The sequence below is a fragment of the Piliocolobus tephrosceles genome, chromosome 13 (genome assembly GCF_002776525.5).
Source record: "Piliocolobus tephrosceles isolate RC106 chromosome 13, ASM277652v3, whole genome shotgun sequence".
Taxonomy (NCBI): domain Eukaryota; kingdom Metazoa; phylum Chordata; class Mammalia; order Primates; family Cercopithecidae; genus Piliocolobus; species Piliocolobus tephrosceles.
In genome coordinates this window covers 62,061,441-62,079,897 of record NC_045446.1, presented here as the reverse complement: position 1 = coordinate 62,079,897, position 18,457 = coordinate 62,061,441, and the positions used below count along the sequence as shown (strand labels likewise).

Genomic DNA, 18,457 nt, shown 5'->3' with positions numbered 1-18,457 from the left:
AAAAGATTATTCTAATAGCCAGTATAGAAGTTAAGACTGGAAATATATATTGTTTTTATTAAACACTTACATTGTACTTATTTTGTGCTAGACGTAAAGCACTCATAACAATTATACCTGATTCATCCCCCAACAACCCTCTGAGGTAGGTTTATTCTGTCTCCTTTAACAGATGAATCTGGGGCATAGAGGGGCAGTCACTTGCCCAAGGTCCCCCAGTGGTAGAGCTGGGGTTTGACCCTGTGCAGCCTGGCCTGAGTCCTTGCTTGTCACCACTCATCTGCCTCTGTCAGTGCCATGATGAGTCTAGGTGAGAGGAGATAAGACAAACCAGGGAAAGGACATGAGCATGGAGAGGGTGTGGTTAGGAGAGCTGTTCAGGAAGCTTAGTGATTGGGCTTCCCAAGCAGGACAACATAGGATTATGCCCATGTTCATGGTTTGGGGGCCTGAGTGGCGGGTGCTTGTATTCACTGAAATGGGAGATGAAGGAGGAAGAACAGCGAAGTGGGCTTAGATTGGGACGTGTTTGCTGTGGAGCAGCCATGGGCATCTGGTGAGGATGGGACATCTGGGTCTGGGCATTGCCACTATGAGGAGGTATTAGGAGAAGCCAGGGGAGTGGACTGAAAGGAAGGCCCAGGTCAAGGGTTTTCCTTGGTACCTCTGAAAAATCAGAGAGATGGGCTGCTTGACCTCATCTGCTTGTAGTAAGTATGGGAAATGGTCACTTAGGAAAAGGGCTGGACAAAATGCCTTCTAGTCCAAAGGACTGTACCTCAGCAGGTTTCCTTTCCATAGCAAGCTGCCTCGTACCCAGCCAGACGGCACCAGCGTCCCTGGAGAACCAGCCTCACCTATCTCCCAGCGCCTGCCCCCCAAGGTAGAATCCCTGGAGAGTCTCTACTTCACTCCCATCCCTGCTCGGAGTCAGGCCCCCCTGGAGAGCAGCCTGGACTCCCTAGGAGATGTCTTCCTGGACTCAGGTCGTAAGACCCGCTCTGCTCGTCGGCGCACCACACAGATCATCAACATCACCATGACCAAGGTCAGGCTGCCGGGACAGGGGCTGCAGGGCAGCAATTCCCACTTCCTCTCAAGGGCGTCTTTGCATTGGGCACTCAGTCAGGAGCACGCAGGGATGAGCAGCCAGTCCGTGTTACAGTGGGAAAGCTGAGGTCTTAAAAAGGGCAGTGACTTGGTTAGGGGCACTTCTGCAGCCCCAGCTCTGATACTTCCTAGCAGTGTGATTTGGGGCTAGTCACTTCATTTCTTTGCACTTCACCTCTAAAATGGGCCGATAAACACTCCGTATTCCCTCCCTCAAAGCATTATGAATAGACTCCATGAAAAAAATGCATAGAAAAGAGACTTGACAACCTCAGCACCACCTTGTGAGGGCTTCTGTCAACAAGGCCCGTTTCTTGCAGACACACACGTTAAGGGCCTTTGCAAAGCTGTTGGGAATGCATGGATGTGCCGTGGGATCTGAGGGCTTCGGGAGGGAATGGGAGGCTTCTGTACAGTGCCAGGGCCCACCCCATTGCAACAGATTCACTCTCTCTTCCAGAAGCTAGATGTGGAAGAGCCAGACAGCGCCAACTCATCCTTCTATAGCACGCGGTCTGCTCCGGCTTCCCAGGCTAGCCTGCGAGCCACATCCTCTACTCAGTCTCTAGCTCGCCTGAGTTCTCCCGATTATGGCAACTCAGCCCTGCTCAGCTTGCCTGGCTACCGCCCCACCACTCGCAGTTCTGCTCGTCGCTCCCAGGCCAGGGTGTCCAGTGGGGCCCCTCCAGGTGAGGGGACTACAGGGACTTACTATACCCCAAAATTAGAATGGAAGGTGGATCGTGGCACAGGGAAAAGAGGAAAGCTTTTTAAAAATCCAAGGCTGGCCTCCTTGCTACCGTCCACCTCCACCTGCCCCTTCTTCCTGCAGCCTCAGGGCCTTTCTTAACTGCCCATCTAGGGGCTGGCTGTGTTGGGGGCACTCTTAGCCAGAGTTAAGGGCCTGGGATTCCCAGCACAATTGACACTTAGCTGTGGGGAGTCCTCCATGCCCTTAGGTGGTGATGGGCTGCTGGAAAGGCCAGGCTGGCCAGACTCTTCTTGGAAGCGCTTGTCCTTTGGGCACCAGAGAGCCCCTGGGACTCAATTCCTGGTCCTTAATTCATTCCTCTGGGTGTTGGGCACCAAGCCTTGGCGGGTGAATAAGATGTAGTAGCAGCCTCTGTGTGTGACCTCTTCTGCCCTCTCCAAGGAGAAGGCGGTGAGCAAGCCCCTAGGATAGCAAGTCTGTGTGCCATACTCCTGCACCTGTGGCACTGAATCAGATTGGTGTGCTGGGCTTCAAGTTTATGGGGTAGGTGGCAGCAAAGGCTGGCAAGATGCCAGGGCCAGCAGGCCACCTGCTGACTCCGGGCTCATTTGTTCCCACCTCCCTGCCATCCACAGGAAGGAACAGCTTCTACATGGGCACTTGCCAGGATGAGCCTGAGCAGCTGGATGACTGGAACCGCATTGCAGAGCTGCAGCAGCGCAATCGAGTGTGCCCCCCACACCTGAAGACCTGCTATCCCCTGGAATCCAGGGTGAGCCCTGGGGTCACTGTGCAGGGCCTCCCATCCCTGTCCTCCCTTAGAATCCCACCTGCTGATCTAGCCTGAGCACTAGAGCCCTGGATCGCTGACTGGCCAAGGATGGGGAAGGTGACTTTCTCATGCTTCCAGGCAGAACAGACAGCAGGGAAGGTGCTTAGGAGTGAAGTCCCTGGGGATGAGCAGGAGCTCAGAGAGGAATCTGGTCGGGACTGCACTGCTTGTGGCCATTTGCCCAGGGTGTAGGTAGAAAGCAGAACAGGAAGGGAGGCCTCATGAGAGGTAGGAAGGGTCCGCCTACCCTAAATGGCGGGCAAGTGCAGAGTTCTGGGACAGCCCCAGGTCCTGCTCCATCTCCACACAGCTACAGTCCACTGACCGCCTCTTCCACCCATGCAGCCTTCCCTGAGCCTGGGCACCATCACAGATGAGGAGATGAAAACTGGAGATCCCCAGGAGACCCTGCGCCGAGCCAGCATGCAGCCAATCCAGATAGCCGAGGGCACTGGCATCACCACCCGGCAGCAGCGCAAACGGGTCTCCTTAGAGCCCCACCAGGGCCCTGGAACTCCTGAGGTAGGCTTCTGGGTGTTGCTCCAGCATTGGAGCATTGCCCAGGTCAGACCCAGCTCACCAAGGACTAAAGGGAGCCTTCCCTCTCTCCCCTTTTCCTTCCCTCTCTCCAAGGGCCTGACCCATGGATGGGAACTGTTGGGAAGGGAAGACTCTGGCCCAGAGTCGGGGAGGGAAGCAGGTTGCACAAGTTGACTTACAAGGTCCACTCAGCTCTAAGAGGACAAGACACCAGGCTTCAGATGTGACTCCTCTTGCTACCGTCTGCCTAACTGTCCTCTTCCCCATAGTCTAAGAAGGCCACCAGCTGTTTCCCACGCCCCATGACTCCCCGAGACCGACATGAAGGGCGCAAACGGAGCACTACTGAGGCCCAGAAGAAAGCGGCTCCAGCTTCAACTAAACAGGTGAGGCTGGGGCTGGCAGGACCTTGCTGGCAGAGTGTGACACAGCAGGCTGGCCTGGGAAGGCAGCATTGGGTCTCCCAGTCTGACAGCCCTTCCTTGCAGGCTGACCGGCGGCAGTCAATGGCCTTCAGCATCCTCAACACACCCAAGAAGCTAGGGAACAGCCTTCTGCGGCGGGGAGCCTCAAAGAAGGCCCTGTCCAAGGCTTCCCCCAACACTCGCAGTGGAACCCGCCGTTCTCCGCGCATCGCCACCACTACAGCCAGCGCCGCCACTGCTGCTGCCATTGCTGCCACCACTGCCACCCCTCGAGCCAAGGGCAAGGTAGAGGCCACTGGCAGGATGGGGGAGGGAAACCCGATGGGAGCATGGGCACCCCCTAGACCGCCCCACGGAGTAGCATCCAAGACAGGACCACACCAGGCTGCTGGAGGGTGCGGGGTAAGAGGTGTCGCTGTCCTGGTAGCTACTCGTTACCAAGGAGAGAAGACAGATGGCCCCATTCTCATGGAGAGCACCCAGAGCTGCTCAGGCACAGCCTCATAACCCCGGGGCTCACGAGGGGGGGGATCCAGATGGGGGCGTGGGAGCAGGAAGAGGTCTTCCGAACCCGTGGGTGCAGGCTGGCATCCCAAGTTCTCATCTGGCCTTGTGACTGTCTCTTTCAGGCAAAGCATTAAAGGGCCAGTACCAGTGAGTGGCCCCACCTGTGTCCCTGATGCTGACCTCACCTGGTCCTCCTTCTACTGTCCCTCTCAGTGCCTTCTCTCAGCTCCCAGGCCAACAGTAGCCAAACCCCTAGAGACAGTGATGCCTGCCCGCACCCTGACCTGGTCCCCGGACCTTCACTGGCAACTTCTCAGAGCTGGCCCAGGAGGCCTGGAGCATGGACAGTGTGGGCGCTCTCCCTACTTTGCCTCCTTTTTTCTTAAAGCAAAGTCACTTCTCCATCACAACCAGATTTGAGGCTGGTTTTGATGGCTGGGTCCTTGGGCCTGGCCAGTCTTCCTCTTAGCCTCTGGATCTAGAAGGGACCATAAGAGGAGTAGGCCCTGGTTCCTGCTCTCCTGGAGGCTGGGCCTAGCAGGGGCCCTCACTCTTGAAGTTCAGGACTGGGTCTGACCTGGTGGGAGCACCTGCCAGAGGATGCTCTTTCCCAGGACGATGGGCCTGTGTCTCAGGAGTGGGGTTGGGGGGACAGCCTTCAGCGGCAGCTCACACCCTACCTTCCCCAGACTTGCACTGGGGTGGGATTTGGAGTGATGGGAAGGTTTTTAAGGGCCGGGGATGGATCTTTTCTAAATGTTATTACTTGTAAATAAAGTCTATTTTTCTCCCGTGAGTACTGAGTTGCCTTGATCTATGTGGGAAAAGGAGGGGAAATCTAGGCTCTTTGGAGCCTACCTTGTCCCCACTGAGTCTTCCAGACCACCTCCTTTCTCTCATCCCTTTTCCTGGGGGTGCACCTTTCCAGGGTCTTCCCAGTCTCCATTACTGGCCTCTGCTCCTGGGGAGCATTACGGGCTATTCTCTCTTCTTTTTCAAGAGCCTGTGTTCCCCTGAAGCAGGTTTTGTCTTTAGCTTCTGTGTGGCAGTCCCTCTCTCCCATACTCCCTCCTGGGACAGGCACAGATGTCAGGATGCCTCTATTGAATAATCCTTTATGAGGCCCCATGTGGGGATGACACAGATACAGTGTGGAGCCGAAGCAGCCACTGCCCCCATCCCTTCCCTGGATCAGCCCATTAGAGTGAAGGAAACCAACAAAAAACAACATACAGCAAGAAGACATGAAGTCTGCAGAATGTGGCCAGAGCTGAACAAGGGCGACTTCATTGAAGAGGTGGCGTTTCAACCAGGCTTCAGAGTTCCCCTGCTGGGACGGTGAGGAAGACGGGACTAAATGAGCAGAGACACGGGAGTGGGAGCTGTCTGGGGAAAGCAAGAATAGTTGGAGGCGTCCGGAAAGTCAATGTGGGAAATGTAGGTAGGGCCCTGGAGTGCAAGGCTAAGGCATCAACAGTCGTGGTGGTTTCTGAGCAGTAGAGCAGTGTGAGGAGCAGGACGTTAGGAGAGCCAATGGGTCGGTAGAGAGAAAATGCCAGGGGGAGGAGGAGGCATTATTATAAGGAGGCTGCGATTTTCTAGGTAGGTGGGAATGGAGTTTGAATTTGGTGAGAGAAGGGACCCAAAGCAGAGGAGGAGGGAGTGCGCTGCTCGCCCACACAGCCTGTAGGCAGTCGGGGACTGTTCACTTCAGGTAGACGGGTAGGACCCAGGCTCTGGTCAAGGTCGTGCTGCTGCTGGCCCTGTGCTGAGTCTTAACCCCGCTGCTGTGGGCTGCTGTGGCCCTGTGCTGTGGCTGGAGGGCAGGGCTTCTTGGGTGGGGGGCAAGGTTGTCCTCAGCCCAGCCTAGGGAAGTGAAGGCAGACAAGGATCAGGCCAAGGAAACGAGGGATATCTCATCACTTTGCCCCAGGCCACGCCTCCCCTGCCCAAGACCCAAGTTCCTTTTTGTCTGGCTGACCTTCAGGAATGCTGGGCATTAGTTTAGAGGCTGCTCTGGCAGAGCCCACCCTTTCCTCCCCACATATGGAAGAAGAGCTCCTCCTGTTGCTGGAGGCCTCTCCTTGGGCTCCTCACCCAGAGCTGGGCCAGGATGACGTGACGCTGGACAACCTGTTCGGGGTCCATGAGCACACAGGAGAAGTTGGTGCTGTGCAGCGCAGGGGTCAGCTGCTCCAGCACCAAGGCCTTGGACAGCTGCGTACCTGTGCTCCCATGTTCCCGGCTGGAACGGAGGGGAAGGAAAGGTCATGAGAGGGCCGCAGAAGGCCTTCCCACCCACCTGGCTGCTGCGACCCTCACCTGGTGCTCCCCTCCCACAGCTGGCCTGGGAGGTGCTCAATGAAGGAACCATTGCCCAGCCAGTAGAGCATGCTGAAGTTGGGGAAGCGGCTGCAGGCCGTACAGGATAAGGTGAGCGTTCCATCTAGGGACACAGGCAGCGGTTAGCCCTTCCGAAGAGCAGGCCCTTCCCCTGCCCTGCTCTGCTGTGCCCTCCGTGCCAGCTCCCCTCAGTCCCCATGAATCTGGAACCTAGAGAACTGCTCTGCACACCACCCAGGTGGGAATGTCCGTTAAAGGGGAAGTGCAGTTGTCTCTGAGAGGCCCTAGCCCTAAACATGGGGAATGTGAGGAAGGGTCCTTGGTTCACGTGATGACTCCTCTACTGAACCTGTCTCCTCAGGATGACCTTTTCTAGTGCCCAGCCTCGGTGACTTGGGAACCCAGGTGACAGAGGCAGTGCTGGATGGCTGCTGCTCCTCTGAGATGGCCAGAGGCCAGCAGGCTCTGGGTGGTGGGGCTGGCCTTGGAGTCCACTGCAACCAAGGCTCTGGGAGGTCTGTGACCATTACTTATGTCTTGAGTTCTCTATCCTACCTCGTAGGGAGCATCTTGGGAGCTGTGCCAAGCCTACACCCATGATAGTGGGTTGGGGAAGGAGAATGGTGCATGCTCAGTCCAGCTGGCCCGGCTGGTAGTGCATGGCAGAAGGGGGCTGGTGCTCAGGAGTCAACCCGACCCTGGGAACCTCTGTGCCCATAGCCCACCCTTGACCGCTGTGCTTCTTACTCAGTGGCACTTCCACCTCTGGCCAGGTCACTTCCAATGCTGGACACTGCTTAGCTGCTGGGAACACTGGGGGCTGGGAGGGGCAAGGGTCCTTTGTGCTTCTAGATGAGGCAGTGGCAGCTGTGGTGGTCTGCGAGACAGGTGTGGCTCTGACCAGAAAAGTGATGATGTGAGCACATAGAAGCAGGACCCGCAAGAAGCTGAGGTCTGAGGAAAGGAGAGTCACAGGTCAGCGGCTGGGCTGCTGGGAGCGCTCAGCATCCTGGCTCATATCTGGACTGGAGACAGAGTGGGCTGCCCGGGTAAGGATGTAACTCCAGCCCAGACATGTCTGGGCTCCAGCCAGGGAATCCGAGTGGGAAGAGGGGCACCTCAGCACCCACCCCTTTAGCCCCTTATTGAATAGAGTACAGAGGAGCTTTAGAATGGAGCCAGAGCCACAGCATCCGCCCAGGTTCTTAAAGCAGCAGCACCAGGTCTGTTGGGTGGCGTTTGCCTTGGGGTGAAGGCTCCTGGTTAGCCCATTGCTCCATTCTGTTCACAGACCTCACCCTACCCCTCCTGCCCATGCGTAGCCCCAAGGCCTACCTGGTGTCCAGTTGTGTCTCATGGTCATGATGCATGTGTCAGGAGCTGGTGAGCTGGCTCTTTATCTGTGACAATGTCCTCTTCTCTGGTGAAAGGTGGGGGAGGAGAATGGTAAACCACTCCCGCTTTTTCTCAGTAGCTGGCTTTTCCTCCCGTAGCATAGCCTGGAGCTCTTCCAGCACTCAGAAACAGAGCTGGGGGGTCATCCAGTGACAATCCTTCCCCACCCCAGCTCTCATGACCACAAATGGTTATAAGATGCTTACCTAGTCCAATCTTACCCCTTCATTAGGGAAAGCAAAACTGAGACCCAAAAAGAGAGAATATGGACTCACCCAGTCACACAGGGAGGCAGTGCTCTCTCCAGCACCAGAGCTGCTTCTGGGAAGGGCAGGATGCCGAGCAATCCTTCTGGGAAAGCACTGCCCCCATCCTCTATTTCACTTTCACTTTTTAACCAGGGAATCCTGAGCAGCTGTTACACCTCTGCTTTAGCCAAAGTTCAGTGGCCAGAAACCTTCAGCTCTTGGGACCCCTACTCTCCAGATGATACCAGACTGGGATCTCTACCCCCACGCCACCCCCAGGGTCACCTAGGTGTGAACTAGATAAGAGTCTCTCACAGATCAATTCTGTCCCATCCAAGTGTCAGGACTTTGGTGTTCACCTCCCCCCTTCACAGCCAGGTCTTTGTTTCCATATGAACAGGCATCTCCTTCCTCCTTCACCTTCACACTAATATTCAAGGGGACAACTTTCCTAGGCACTGGGGACCCCAAGTTGGACCATTTCAGGCTCAATGCCATACCAGCCCATCCACATCCTGGCCTTTCCCAGGCTCCCCCAGCCACCAGCCCCAAGGTCGGCTGCATCTCCCAGCACCCACCATCACACCCTCCGTCTCTCATCCTAGCCCCTCTGGCCAGAGCTACAAGTCTAGGTTCACTAGTAGTTCCAGACTCCTACCTGGCTTCCAAGAGGTCCTGAAGAGCCTTCCTTTCCAGAAGCTCCCCTCTAGGAGCTCCAAGACTCAAGTTAGCTGTGTCTAGCTGCATGTGAACCCACCACAGGAAATACACCGAGAGCACTTCCCCCTTGTCTGTAGAACTCTCACGGCCAACCCAGGAACTGGCACACAAGCTCGAGAGCCAACCCTAACAGGAGGGAAGGGCGGGTACTTCCCGGGGAAGAGGCTCCGGTTCAGCACTGGCTCCGGCAACAGAGGCTACACCAGAATATGAATCTGGTCACTGATGGGACAAATGGTGCTGGGGCTGCAGGAGCGCCAGGTTTCAGGGTGAGGCATGTGAGGAACCTAGGATGCTAAATCTAAGGAGGTTTGCGCTCTCAGGGTCATGCAGTTATCCATGGAAGCAGAAAGACCAGGGCTGGGTGATCCAATGTGCATGCATATATTAAGTGTGGACAGGAGCTGCACGTCTGAGGTTTGTGACTCCTGTGATCAGGAGGGTGCAAGGGCTGGTGACAGAGCCAGGGAGGCCCACAGATGGAACTGGGTTTGGTGGATGCATCAGGGACACAGTCAGCTGTGATCTCAAGTTTCTTGTAGAAAAACCAGATTCATATTCCTAATTTAGAAATAGGAGACTACAAGTCACATCCTTCTTCTCTAGGTATCGAGTTCGCGTTTTTCCTCCTCTCAATTCCTCCCCCTACCTCTTGCCCCAGGGACTTCTAGCACATAAGATGCAGGGGAAATTCCTCCCAGGAACACCAGTATCTCCAGGAATTAGGTCAGGAGGCAAGGCTGCCTGGGATTTCTGAGAGACACAGTCCAGTGGGAGATGGTAGGAAGAGACAAGAGGACTCTGCCTTAGTGGAACCAAGGCCAGAGTTAGGCCAAGGGGAGGTCAAGGGACTCAGGGCTGTTACACATGAAAAGAGCTTTGGACAGCCTGGTCTTGGTTTCTCACCTGAGCCTGACATGCGGGTGGGGGGGGAAAGTGAAAAGGTGATCCCTGGGTCCTTTGACCAGCCCCATTGCCCTCTCTGAGGAGGTGAACAGCCTGGCATAAACAGCAGGGTACCATGGGAAGCCATCGCTGGGAAAGAGAAGCTGAAGTTGAGTATGGCCCTAAGGCAGGCAGGTGGTGGCAGGACACTGGCCTCAGGCAGTGAGAACATAGAGCAACTTCAGTCTGAAAGCAGGCCCAGTGATGCCCCAGGCCCCCTTAGGCCACAGGACAGGAGCCTGGCATTCCACCACTCCTAGGGATGTCGGCAGGGGAACAGCCAGGAACAGCAGAAAGGCAGGCCTAACCATCCCCAGACCCTCAGGTCTCAGATGGGGGTTAGCAAAGGCAAGACACCCCTGGAGACTCCAGGGAAAGAGGTGGGAAGAAGAAAGCAAGATAAATGTTCAGCTTTCCAACCCAGCTCATGGAGCTTTATTCAGACGGGAGTGACAACATCCTGCTTGGTTCTTGCTGCCCTTGAAGGAGCAGGCCCTACTGGGTCATATTCCCTAGAAACCCAATGCCAAAGGCTCATGTTTGACCTCCCACTTTATTCAAGTCGCCTAGTACTAGGGCTGGGGCCTTCCTAGAAGCCCCCTCTGAGAACCTGTACTCACTTGGGCCTTATCCCTCTACCCACCCACCACTTTTGTTGGCAGGCCCAGGGAGGACCCATGAATGACAAAAATCATGTAGGGATATTCCCTGGACTGGGAATCCCCTGCCAGCTTCAAGGGCGTATCATTTGACACAGGGAGAAGTTGACATCTGTCATATTCTTCTGCCTCACGTGCACACACACATACAGACACACACACATGCATACACACTCTTAGGCTTTCAAGAAAGAAGTGATGTGGCAGAGTGACCACTGGCACGTGTCACCACTCCACTGAAGGATCCACTGAAGAATGAGCTTGCACAAGGGGCCGTCAGTCATGGCTGCCAACAATTGCCCCATGGCCCAACTATATGACCTCTATTCTTGGCTGACCACAGCCCTGCCCACGGGCAAGTATCCATGGTGCTGATTCTTCCAGTTGTCCCAAAACAAATCTTCAATGAATTCTGAGGCCCCAAGGCTTCCCTTGTTGGACAAGTCACTGATAAGGTTCCACTTGCCTCAACCGGCCTATAGCTCCTGGACGGGGGGAGACAGAGTCAGACACAACACTTGTCCTGTTGTCCCAGACAGTGGGGGAGGGAGGACACTTGGTGCTCACCCGTGGCACCAGCCTGAGTACATTAGCTCTTCTATACTAAGTGCACCAGGCTTGAGCCCCACACAGGGAAAGGGAAGGGAGTGGGTGGGCTGAGGTCTTCAGCTACCTGGGAGCCCAGCAGTGTTCTTGGCCAGAGATGAGAAGGCTCCTTTAAACCAAAAATGTCAAGGCTCTGCCCCCACCCTGCTTAGGCAGGGAGGGTGAAGCCTGGAGGGGGGAAATTCCTATGCTCCAAAAAAAAAAAAAAAAAAGGTTTTTAAAATATATTCATCAAAATAGTTTTCCTTTAAAAAGCCCCCCACTGCTGACAGCCCCACTGGCTGGGTCTCTATCATATCCCTCCCCAGTCCGACACAACCGGAGGGGTCCTGAGTGGCCCAAGCGCCCCTTTGAGTCTTTCCCACCCAGAAGGTCTTTGTGGGCAGGCAGGAGAGTGCCCTGAGCTCCACGGCGTGTGGGGTGGGTTCTCCACTGATGCTCTTCGTCACTATTCCAGGCCTAGAATGTAGTTGATGCCTTGGACTAGGCCAATGATGACAGGCTGCCAGGCTACCAAGTATCGAAGCCAGTCCAGCAGTTGCCCATACATGACGTGAGGCCTCTCCCAGCTGTCAGTGTGTTAAAGAAAAGAGGCTCTGTGCAAGAGCTGCCAGGAGTGATCTAGCATGGGTGGTGGGGCTCCCTGGGTCTGCCCCACTTTCCAGCTGCTCCACAGCCTAGAGGAATGGAGGCTTTCTGGAAGGGCCCAGCCTTACTTCCTACTCAGCCTACTCCCAACTTTGCCCTCGCCCTCCTCTTCCTCCTCACAGCCTGTCCGTTGGAGTAGAGCTGAACGCAGAGAATGCAGGAGGCAAACAGAGGGGACTGGTATGGGAGGCAGGGCAGCCCTGAGAGAGGTAGAGAGAGAAATCCTAGTTCCCCACGACTAACATGCAGGGATGGCCTCCTGTAACACATTCTCTAAGAAGGAACTGCCAGTGTAAGAAAATATAGCCTAAGGCTGACACAAATCTATCTGTCCGTGACAATAGCTGCAAGGAGGCTAAGAATAGGTTGAAGGCAGAAGTGAGGGCCACGGGAGGACCCAAAGCAGGGCACACTGGCCAGTACTTTCTTCCCACAGCCCACTCCCAACAAGGACCCCAATAAAGGATACGGATTGCTGAACATCCTCTTGAGGTCTACCTTCTCTTTGCAGTAGGGACACGTCTGCTTCTTTCCCACGATGCACCAGCCGCGGATGCAGAACTCGTGGAAGCTGAGCACCGCTGGTCAAGGGAAATGGTGAGAGCCAGGGCGGCACTCCAGCCCCAGGCCAGTCTTTAAAAGATTCAAATCCTGCCTTCATGCTTTATCAGCTCTGTAATGTTGGGCAAGTCCCTCTGTCTGAACCTGTTTCCTCACATGTAAAGTAAGGATAATGATCCCTGTCTCACAAGATTGTTATGGGGCAAAATGGAGACAACACATGGCTCTCTCAACATAGGCACAGAATGGGAGCTGGGTAAATACATGATAAATATTAGAAGTGTTATTCAGAATAAGGGATTTGATGCTAAACTGAGGGATCCCATTAGAGGGTCCTCTTCCCCTGTGACTGGTCAGATCTCAGGTAAGCTAGCATGGCCTCACTAGCTGCAGCCTCAGGTTCCTCTCAGACCCAGCCAGGTTGTAACCGCTGTTTACCTAAGAGTGACTCTGATCTGTGGGAAAGCGTGGGGAAGGCAGCCCTCTCGTGGCTCTCCTACACTCAAGGGTCTGGACAGCACACCTAGGGTCATGACCACCCCCTTTCTCTCCCTCACTGGAGTGTGCAGGTTGCAGGAGAGATGTGGCCCAGGAGCTCCAGGGAGGATACACATGATTGCAGGACAGCCTATACGTGTTCTCAATGATCCCCTCTTCACTGACGTCCACAAAGATCTGCTGCCCACACACAGCACACACGCTGTCTGAAAGATGTTTGGTAGGCATGCCCGACTCGCTGTAGAACTGAAGGAGAATAGCAGGAAGGAAAGATAGGAAAAGCGGTGAGAAGCAGCCAAAGTAGGAAGCTCCACAGAAGCCTCAGGACTTCTAGAGAGGAGGCACAGTGGCAGGGGGAGGCCCACAGTTAGAGGACTTTTTTTTTTTTTTTTTTTTTAACTGTTTAGAAAAGGTCATCTTTTACGAGTCAAAATGACATCATCTTTGCTGGGCAGATGGGGAGAAGTGACCGGACTAGAGACAGTTGGGAAGTCAGATGTAACAGGACCTGTAGACTGGGCTAGATCAGCACCAAAGGATAAGGGAAAGAGGAGGGAGAAGGACTGGGGGCTGGTGATCAGGAGCTTTGTCAGGCAAGCCATTCTGTCGCTAGACTATGGTTCCATCAGAAATGGACAGCAATATTCTCCAACATTTAAAACAGTGAAATATTAAGTGCCATGTTGGTTTGGTGACAAGGGCATTCTCAGACATCTATGGCAGCGGCAAAAGGGGTTCAAGCCTTTCGGATAGCATTTAGCATGGTGTCTCAAACTGTTGCATCTTTTGACCCATTAATCTCACTTCAAGGAATTTAAAGAAATTAGAGGAAGTGTCAAAAAAGTTTCATGAATACAGATATCACTTAAGCATTATCATAACTAAGAAAGTAAAGAGTTTGACATGTCCTCAAAAAGTTAAACATAGATTTACCAAATGACCGAGCAATTCCATTCTCGGTAAAAACCCAAAAGATATGAAACTAGGGACTAAACACACTTAAACACCAGTGCTCAAGCATTACTCACAGTAGCCAAAAAGTGGAAACAACCCAAGTGCCTATCGACAGATAAATGAATAAACCGAATGCAGTGTCACACACAATGGAATACTATTCAGCCATAAAAAGGAATGATACATTCTATACACGGATGAACTCTGAAAACACTACGCTAAGTGAAAGAAGCCAGAGACAAAGGCACAAATCTTGTATGATTCCATTTACAAGAAATATCTACAATAGGCATGTTCACAGAGATGGAAAGTATATTAGAGGTAAACCAGGGGCTGTGGGGAGGGGTAATGAGGAGTTACTGCTTAATGGGCAGAGTTTGTTTGAGATGATGAAAAATTTTGGAATTAGACAGTGACAATGTTGCAGAATTCTGCAAATGTAATTAAGGCACTGAACTGTATACTTCAAAATGGTCAAAATGGCGACATGGTCTAGAAATCTCTTCTGGGGAGTGAACTGGTTAAAGGAAGATCCAATGTCTACACAAATAGGTAAGAGGGAAATGAAGGTAAAATACAAGACAGTTGTTCAAAAAGGAACCTAATAAACTGTTTTTAAGTGATCCAATGTACAGTTTTCAATTTGATCCAGTAGAGAAAAAAATTAGAATATTCCCATGATACCGAGAGAAAAAGTCCCTGGCCTTAAACGGTACTAAAGTTACCCAAGGTGATGGAAATACTCCTTCTTGGGGTGGGGTCTTGGGGGATGATACTCAGACAGAGAGCACTTCTGTGTTGCTTAAATAATTACAAAGAGAACATATTTCTTTTATAAACAGCAAAACAACAAAGATATATTTCCATTCTGAAAAAAAAAATCAGAAATATTTACTTGCATTTCTCAAACTGGTTGTTAATTTACCCATATTTCAGCATCTCTTCGTGAGGTCCACCTGCTCCTCTTGCAGCATTTCCTATCCCAGTGAAAGGTACTACCATCCAAGCAGTTGCCAAATCAGAAATCTCAGCTTAGAGAGCTACATTTCTTTCATATTTTCCCCTTCAGTCTTCAGAACCAAACTATATCTAAGTCCTGTTAACTTACCTCCAAAATACTTCTCAAATACAGTATGTCCTCTCTTAACTTCATTGATAGTTTCTTGGAAACTGTGACTTTAAGTGAAATGACATATAACAAAACCAATTATACCACTGGCTAATTGATGAGTTCATTTCCTGTGTCATATTTCTGTCACAAAGACATCACCAAACCTCTATTTAAGAGACACCAAATTGTCCCTTAAATAAAGACTCAAAACACTTTTAATATTAAATGTTGAAATGAAATGTGTAGCTTTACACATACAGTTAAAGATTAATAAAGCAAGTATGAAAACTTCCCCAATTTTTGGTAAAGCAGTGGGTGACAGTGGCTGTTGTTGTAGCTGTTGTGAGTTAAGTCAAGGAATAAAAGTTCACAAAGTAAAAATTGTAAGGAGCAACTCCTACCACTGTGCAGTTCAAAAACAATAACCAAATATGGACTAGGCACTTTTGTGCCCCATCATTTATTGTTGTGCCCTTACATGATTATTGTACACTTTGTGAATTTTTACTTATTTAGAGACAACATCTTGCTCTGTTGCCCAGGCTGTAGTTTGGTGGCATAAACAAGGTCACAGCAGCCTTGAAACTTCTAGGCTCAAGTGACCTCCCACCTTGGTCTCCGAAGTAACTGGGACTACAGGCATGTGCCACCATGCCCGGCTAGTTTTTTTTTTTTTTCTCATTTTTTTGTAGAGATGGGGTCTCACTATGTTGCTCAGGCTGGTCTTGAACTCCTGGGCTCAAGCGATCTGCCTGCCTCGGCCTCCAAAGGGAGCCACTGTGCCCGGCCCCTCCCAGGATTTTTAGTATAAAAATCAAAATCTTTAATTTGGCCTACAGGCTTTTTTCTAGTCTAGTCACTACTTCTCCAGACACTTCTTGGCCATACAACCGCACTGGTCTTAGTTCCTCAAAAACACCCACACTATCTCCCATGATAGGACTCTTACGAATGCTCTTTTCCGCTGCCTGGTTCTCACTTCATCCACTTAACTCCTACTCATTGTTCAAGTCAGCTCCACAGTCACTTTTTCAAGGAAGCCATCTTTGAGCCCCGAGACTAGGTCAAATGACATTACTACATGTGTTCACAGCATCATGAACCTTTCCTACATAACGCTTATTAAAGTTGTAATGTTATTTTTATCTGTGTTTGTTACTATAATAGCCATATCTCCCACCCAGTTTATCTGGGCAAAAACAATATTTATTTTTGTACACTTTTGTAATTCGGGCACATAGCTATGTGTCTAGACACACAGCAGGCATTACAAACTATTTACTGAATGAATGTTAACTTCCTGCTGGATAAAGTGGCTCCTTCCTATAATGGCCCTAAAGAGAAAAATTATAGTTACATCTGAGATTTGGCTAATTTTTTTTTTAAATAATTTCAACTTTTATTTTAGATTCAGAGGGTACATGTGCAGGTTTGTTTCATGGGTATACTGCGTGATACTGGGGTCTGGGGTACGAATGATCCTGTTGCCCATGTACTGAGCACAGCACCCAACAGATAGTTTTTCAACCACTGTCCCCACTCCCTCCTCCTCTAGTAGCCCCCAGTGTCTATTGCTGCCATATTTATGTCCATGAATAACCAACGTTTAGTTCCCACTTATAAGAAAGAACATGCAGTATTTAGTTTTCTGTTCCTTTACACTAAAGGCCTCCAGCTAGCATGTTGCTGCAACGGACATGGTTTTATCCTTTTTTATGGCTGTATTGCTTTCCAAACTTTAAGGAAGGAATGTCCATGCATACACACATCTTGAAGAATTTTATTTGGCTTATCTCACCTCTTAGTGCCTTTCTCGTCCATTAAACAAGTGACGTCAACTTGAACAATTTGGAGGTGTCAAGAGTCTATTAAGTATTTAAGAACCCGGATGAACTCACCCCTATGGTAGATGCCATGTAGTCTGCACACATTTCTGCAAAGTCCCGTTCAAGAACTCCATAGTAGAGGCCATAGAAGAGAAGGGAGATGCCAAAGTCCATGGCATCTTCTGGTTTGATCCTGCAAGGGAAGTATTAGAGCTAGAAAGACCCACCCTGAGACATATCTTCTTTGGATTACTACTCTGGGACACACAAAGCAGGGCCCAAAGCGAGAAGGCCCAAAGGCTACAGCAAGTGTGGGCAAACTATGACCAAATCCAGTCTGCTGCCTATTTTTACATGGCCCATGAATACCTCTGGGGGAGGCTAGCACTGTAGGCTGCAAAGACCAAGCTACAGTATCCCCTCCTACCCCTTTTCCTCACTCTGCTCTTAGTCCTTGCCTCCCCTAACTGGTGGCAATGACTTGCAGCTGCCCAGGACCTGGGCTCCTTGGGACCTACATGTTGGGGACTCCACTGTTGGTAAGTGCCAGACATTAAGTGAGCTGCCTTGCTGGGCTGTCTCTCCTCCAGCTAGCCACTCAAGTTGAAGCAGCTGAGCTATCCATAAGGAGAAAAGGGCATGCCAGAATCTGGGTGTCACTGGAGCAGAGAGTGAAAATTATCCCAGTGGCCACATGCCCCTCCTTCTGAGATTGTCTCAACTTATGACAACTGAGCACAAAGCATGCTCACTACCTGAGACCTGGCCCCCTCCCCAGGCAAACAGGGTGGGACAGGGTAGGAGTTTTCCCTCTTGTACCAGGCTAGAGTGCAGTGGCTCACTGCAACCTCCACTTCCCGAGTAGCGGGTTCAAATGAACCCTGCCTCAGCCTCCTGAATAGCTGGGACTACAGGCGTGTGCCACCACACCCGGTTAATTTTTGTACTTTTAGTAAAGATGAGGTTTCACCATGTTGGCCAGGCTGGTTTTGAACTGACCTCAGGTGATCCACCTGCCTTGGCCTATAGTCCTATTGTCCCATAAGACCTGAAATATTTACTATTTGGACCTTTACAGAAACAGCTTGTCAAACACAGGTTTAGAAAAAAAAAAAAAGATAAACTTAGTAAATATTTATTAATATACAGTAGTTACTATAAAATTATAAACTACATATATAAATAATCTGTATCATGTCATCAAAGTTAAATTTTGGTCCAAATCTATTTAACAAGAAGGATAAAGATCTTGCCTATAACATTAGAAGGTTCAATAATTCCAAGGACCAATAATTTGCAACCTTGAATCTATAAATCTTTGTTATAGAAAATTATCTTTGTTGCCGGGCACGGTGGCTCAAGCCTGTAATTCCGGCACTTTGGGAGGCCGAGACGGGCGGATCACGAGGTCAGGAGATCGAGACCATCCTGGCTAACATGGTGAAACCCCGTCTCTACTAAAAATACAAAAAACTAGCCGGGCAAGGTGGCGGGCGCCTGTAGTCCCAGCTACTCCGGAGGCTGAGGCAGGAGAATGGCGTGGACCCGGGAGGCGGAGCTTGCAGTGAGCTGAGATCCGGCCACTGCACTCCAGCCCGGGCAACAGAGCAAGACTCTGTCTCAAAAAAAAAAAAAAAAAGAAAATTATCTTTGTTAAAATATTTGTACAAAGAACCGTATGTATTTGCTTAGTTACAAATTATATTTACATACAAAGTTGCATTTGCTTATGAACCTTGAATATTTAACTCACTAGAAATCATTGATCTTACGCCAATTAATTTGATCAGTAGCACAAAAATGATCAAGATTCTCAA

General features: G+C 51.1%; 3 protein-coding genes across 14 annotated transcripts in view; 1 reads left to right on the top strand and 2 right to left on the bottom strand.

Annotated features, from left to right (window-relative positions):
- NUMA1 (nuclear mitotic apparatus protein 1) overlaps positions 1-4,922 on the top strand; it is an 81,596-nt gene extending 76,674 nt beyond the window's left edge. For all 7 annotated transcript variants that reach the window (XM_023209543.2, XM_023209549.2, XM_023209545.3 and 4 more), the window contains 7 exons: positions 802-1,048; positions 1,571-1,799; positions 2,458-2,594; positions 3,000-3,176; positions 3,464-3,580; positions 3,683-3,904; positions 4,249-4,922. In XM_023209543.2, the coding sequence (XP_023065311.1) occupies positions 802-1,048; positions 1,571-1,799; positions 2,458-2,594; positions 3,000-3,176; positions 3,464-3,580; positions 3,683-3,904; positions 4,249-4,260 (1,141 nt within the window). In that variant the 3' untranslated portion in view covers positions 4,261-4,922. The remainder of the gene's footprint in view (positions 1-801; positions 1,049-1,570; positions 1,800-2,457; positions 2,595-2,999; positions 3,177-3,463; positions 3,581-3,682; positions 3,905-4,248) is intronic.
- On the bottom strand, positions 25-9,839 carry IL18BP (interleukin 18 binding protein). 5 transcript variants are annotated; one of them, XM_023209554.1, is made up of 7 exons: positions 8,771-9,839; positions 8,140-8,185; positions 7,805-7,889; positions 7,217-7,423; positions 6,449-6,572; positions 6,224-6,371; positions 5,225-5,992 (listed from the first exon to the last, which is right to left on the bottom strand). In XM_023209554.1, exons 3-7 carry the CDS (start codon positions 7,830-7,832, stop codon positions 5,867-5,869), a joined length of 633 nt encoding a protein of 210 aa, XP_023065322.1. In that variant the 5' UTR covers positions 7,833-7,889; positions 8,140-8,185; positions 8,771-9,839; the 3' UTR covers positions 5,225-5,866. The 5 variants fall into 5 exon arrangements, 4 of the variants coding, with proteins under 4 accessions (XP_023065322.1, XP_023065324.1, XP_023065321.1 ...); XM_023209556.1 differs by having other exon boundaries at positions 7,217-7,365; XR_004229246.1 differs by adding an exon at positions 25-1,180 and having other exon boundaries at positions 5,360-5,992; positions 7,805-9,839.
- Positions 9,840-10,183: 344 nt separating this feature from the next.
- RNF121 (ring finger protein 121) overlaps positions 10,184-18,457 on the bottom strand; it is a 66,278-nt gene continuing 58,004 nt past the window's right edge. For both annotated transcript variants that reach the window (XM_023209551.2, XM_023209552.1), the window contains exons 6-9: positions 16,713-16,833; positions 12,862-12,995; positions 12,160-12,261; positions 10,184-11,611 (exon numbers count right to left, since the gene is read on the bottom strand). In XM_023209551.2, the coding sequence (XP_023065319.1) occupies positions 11,491-11,611; positions 12,160-12,261; positions 12,862-12,995; positions 16,713-16,833 (478 nt within the window). In that variant the 3' untranslated portion in view covers positions 10,184-11,490. The remainder of the gene's footprint in view (positions 11,612-12,159; positions 12,262-12,861; positions 12,996-16,712; positions 16,834-18,457) is intronic.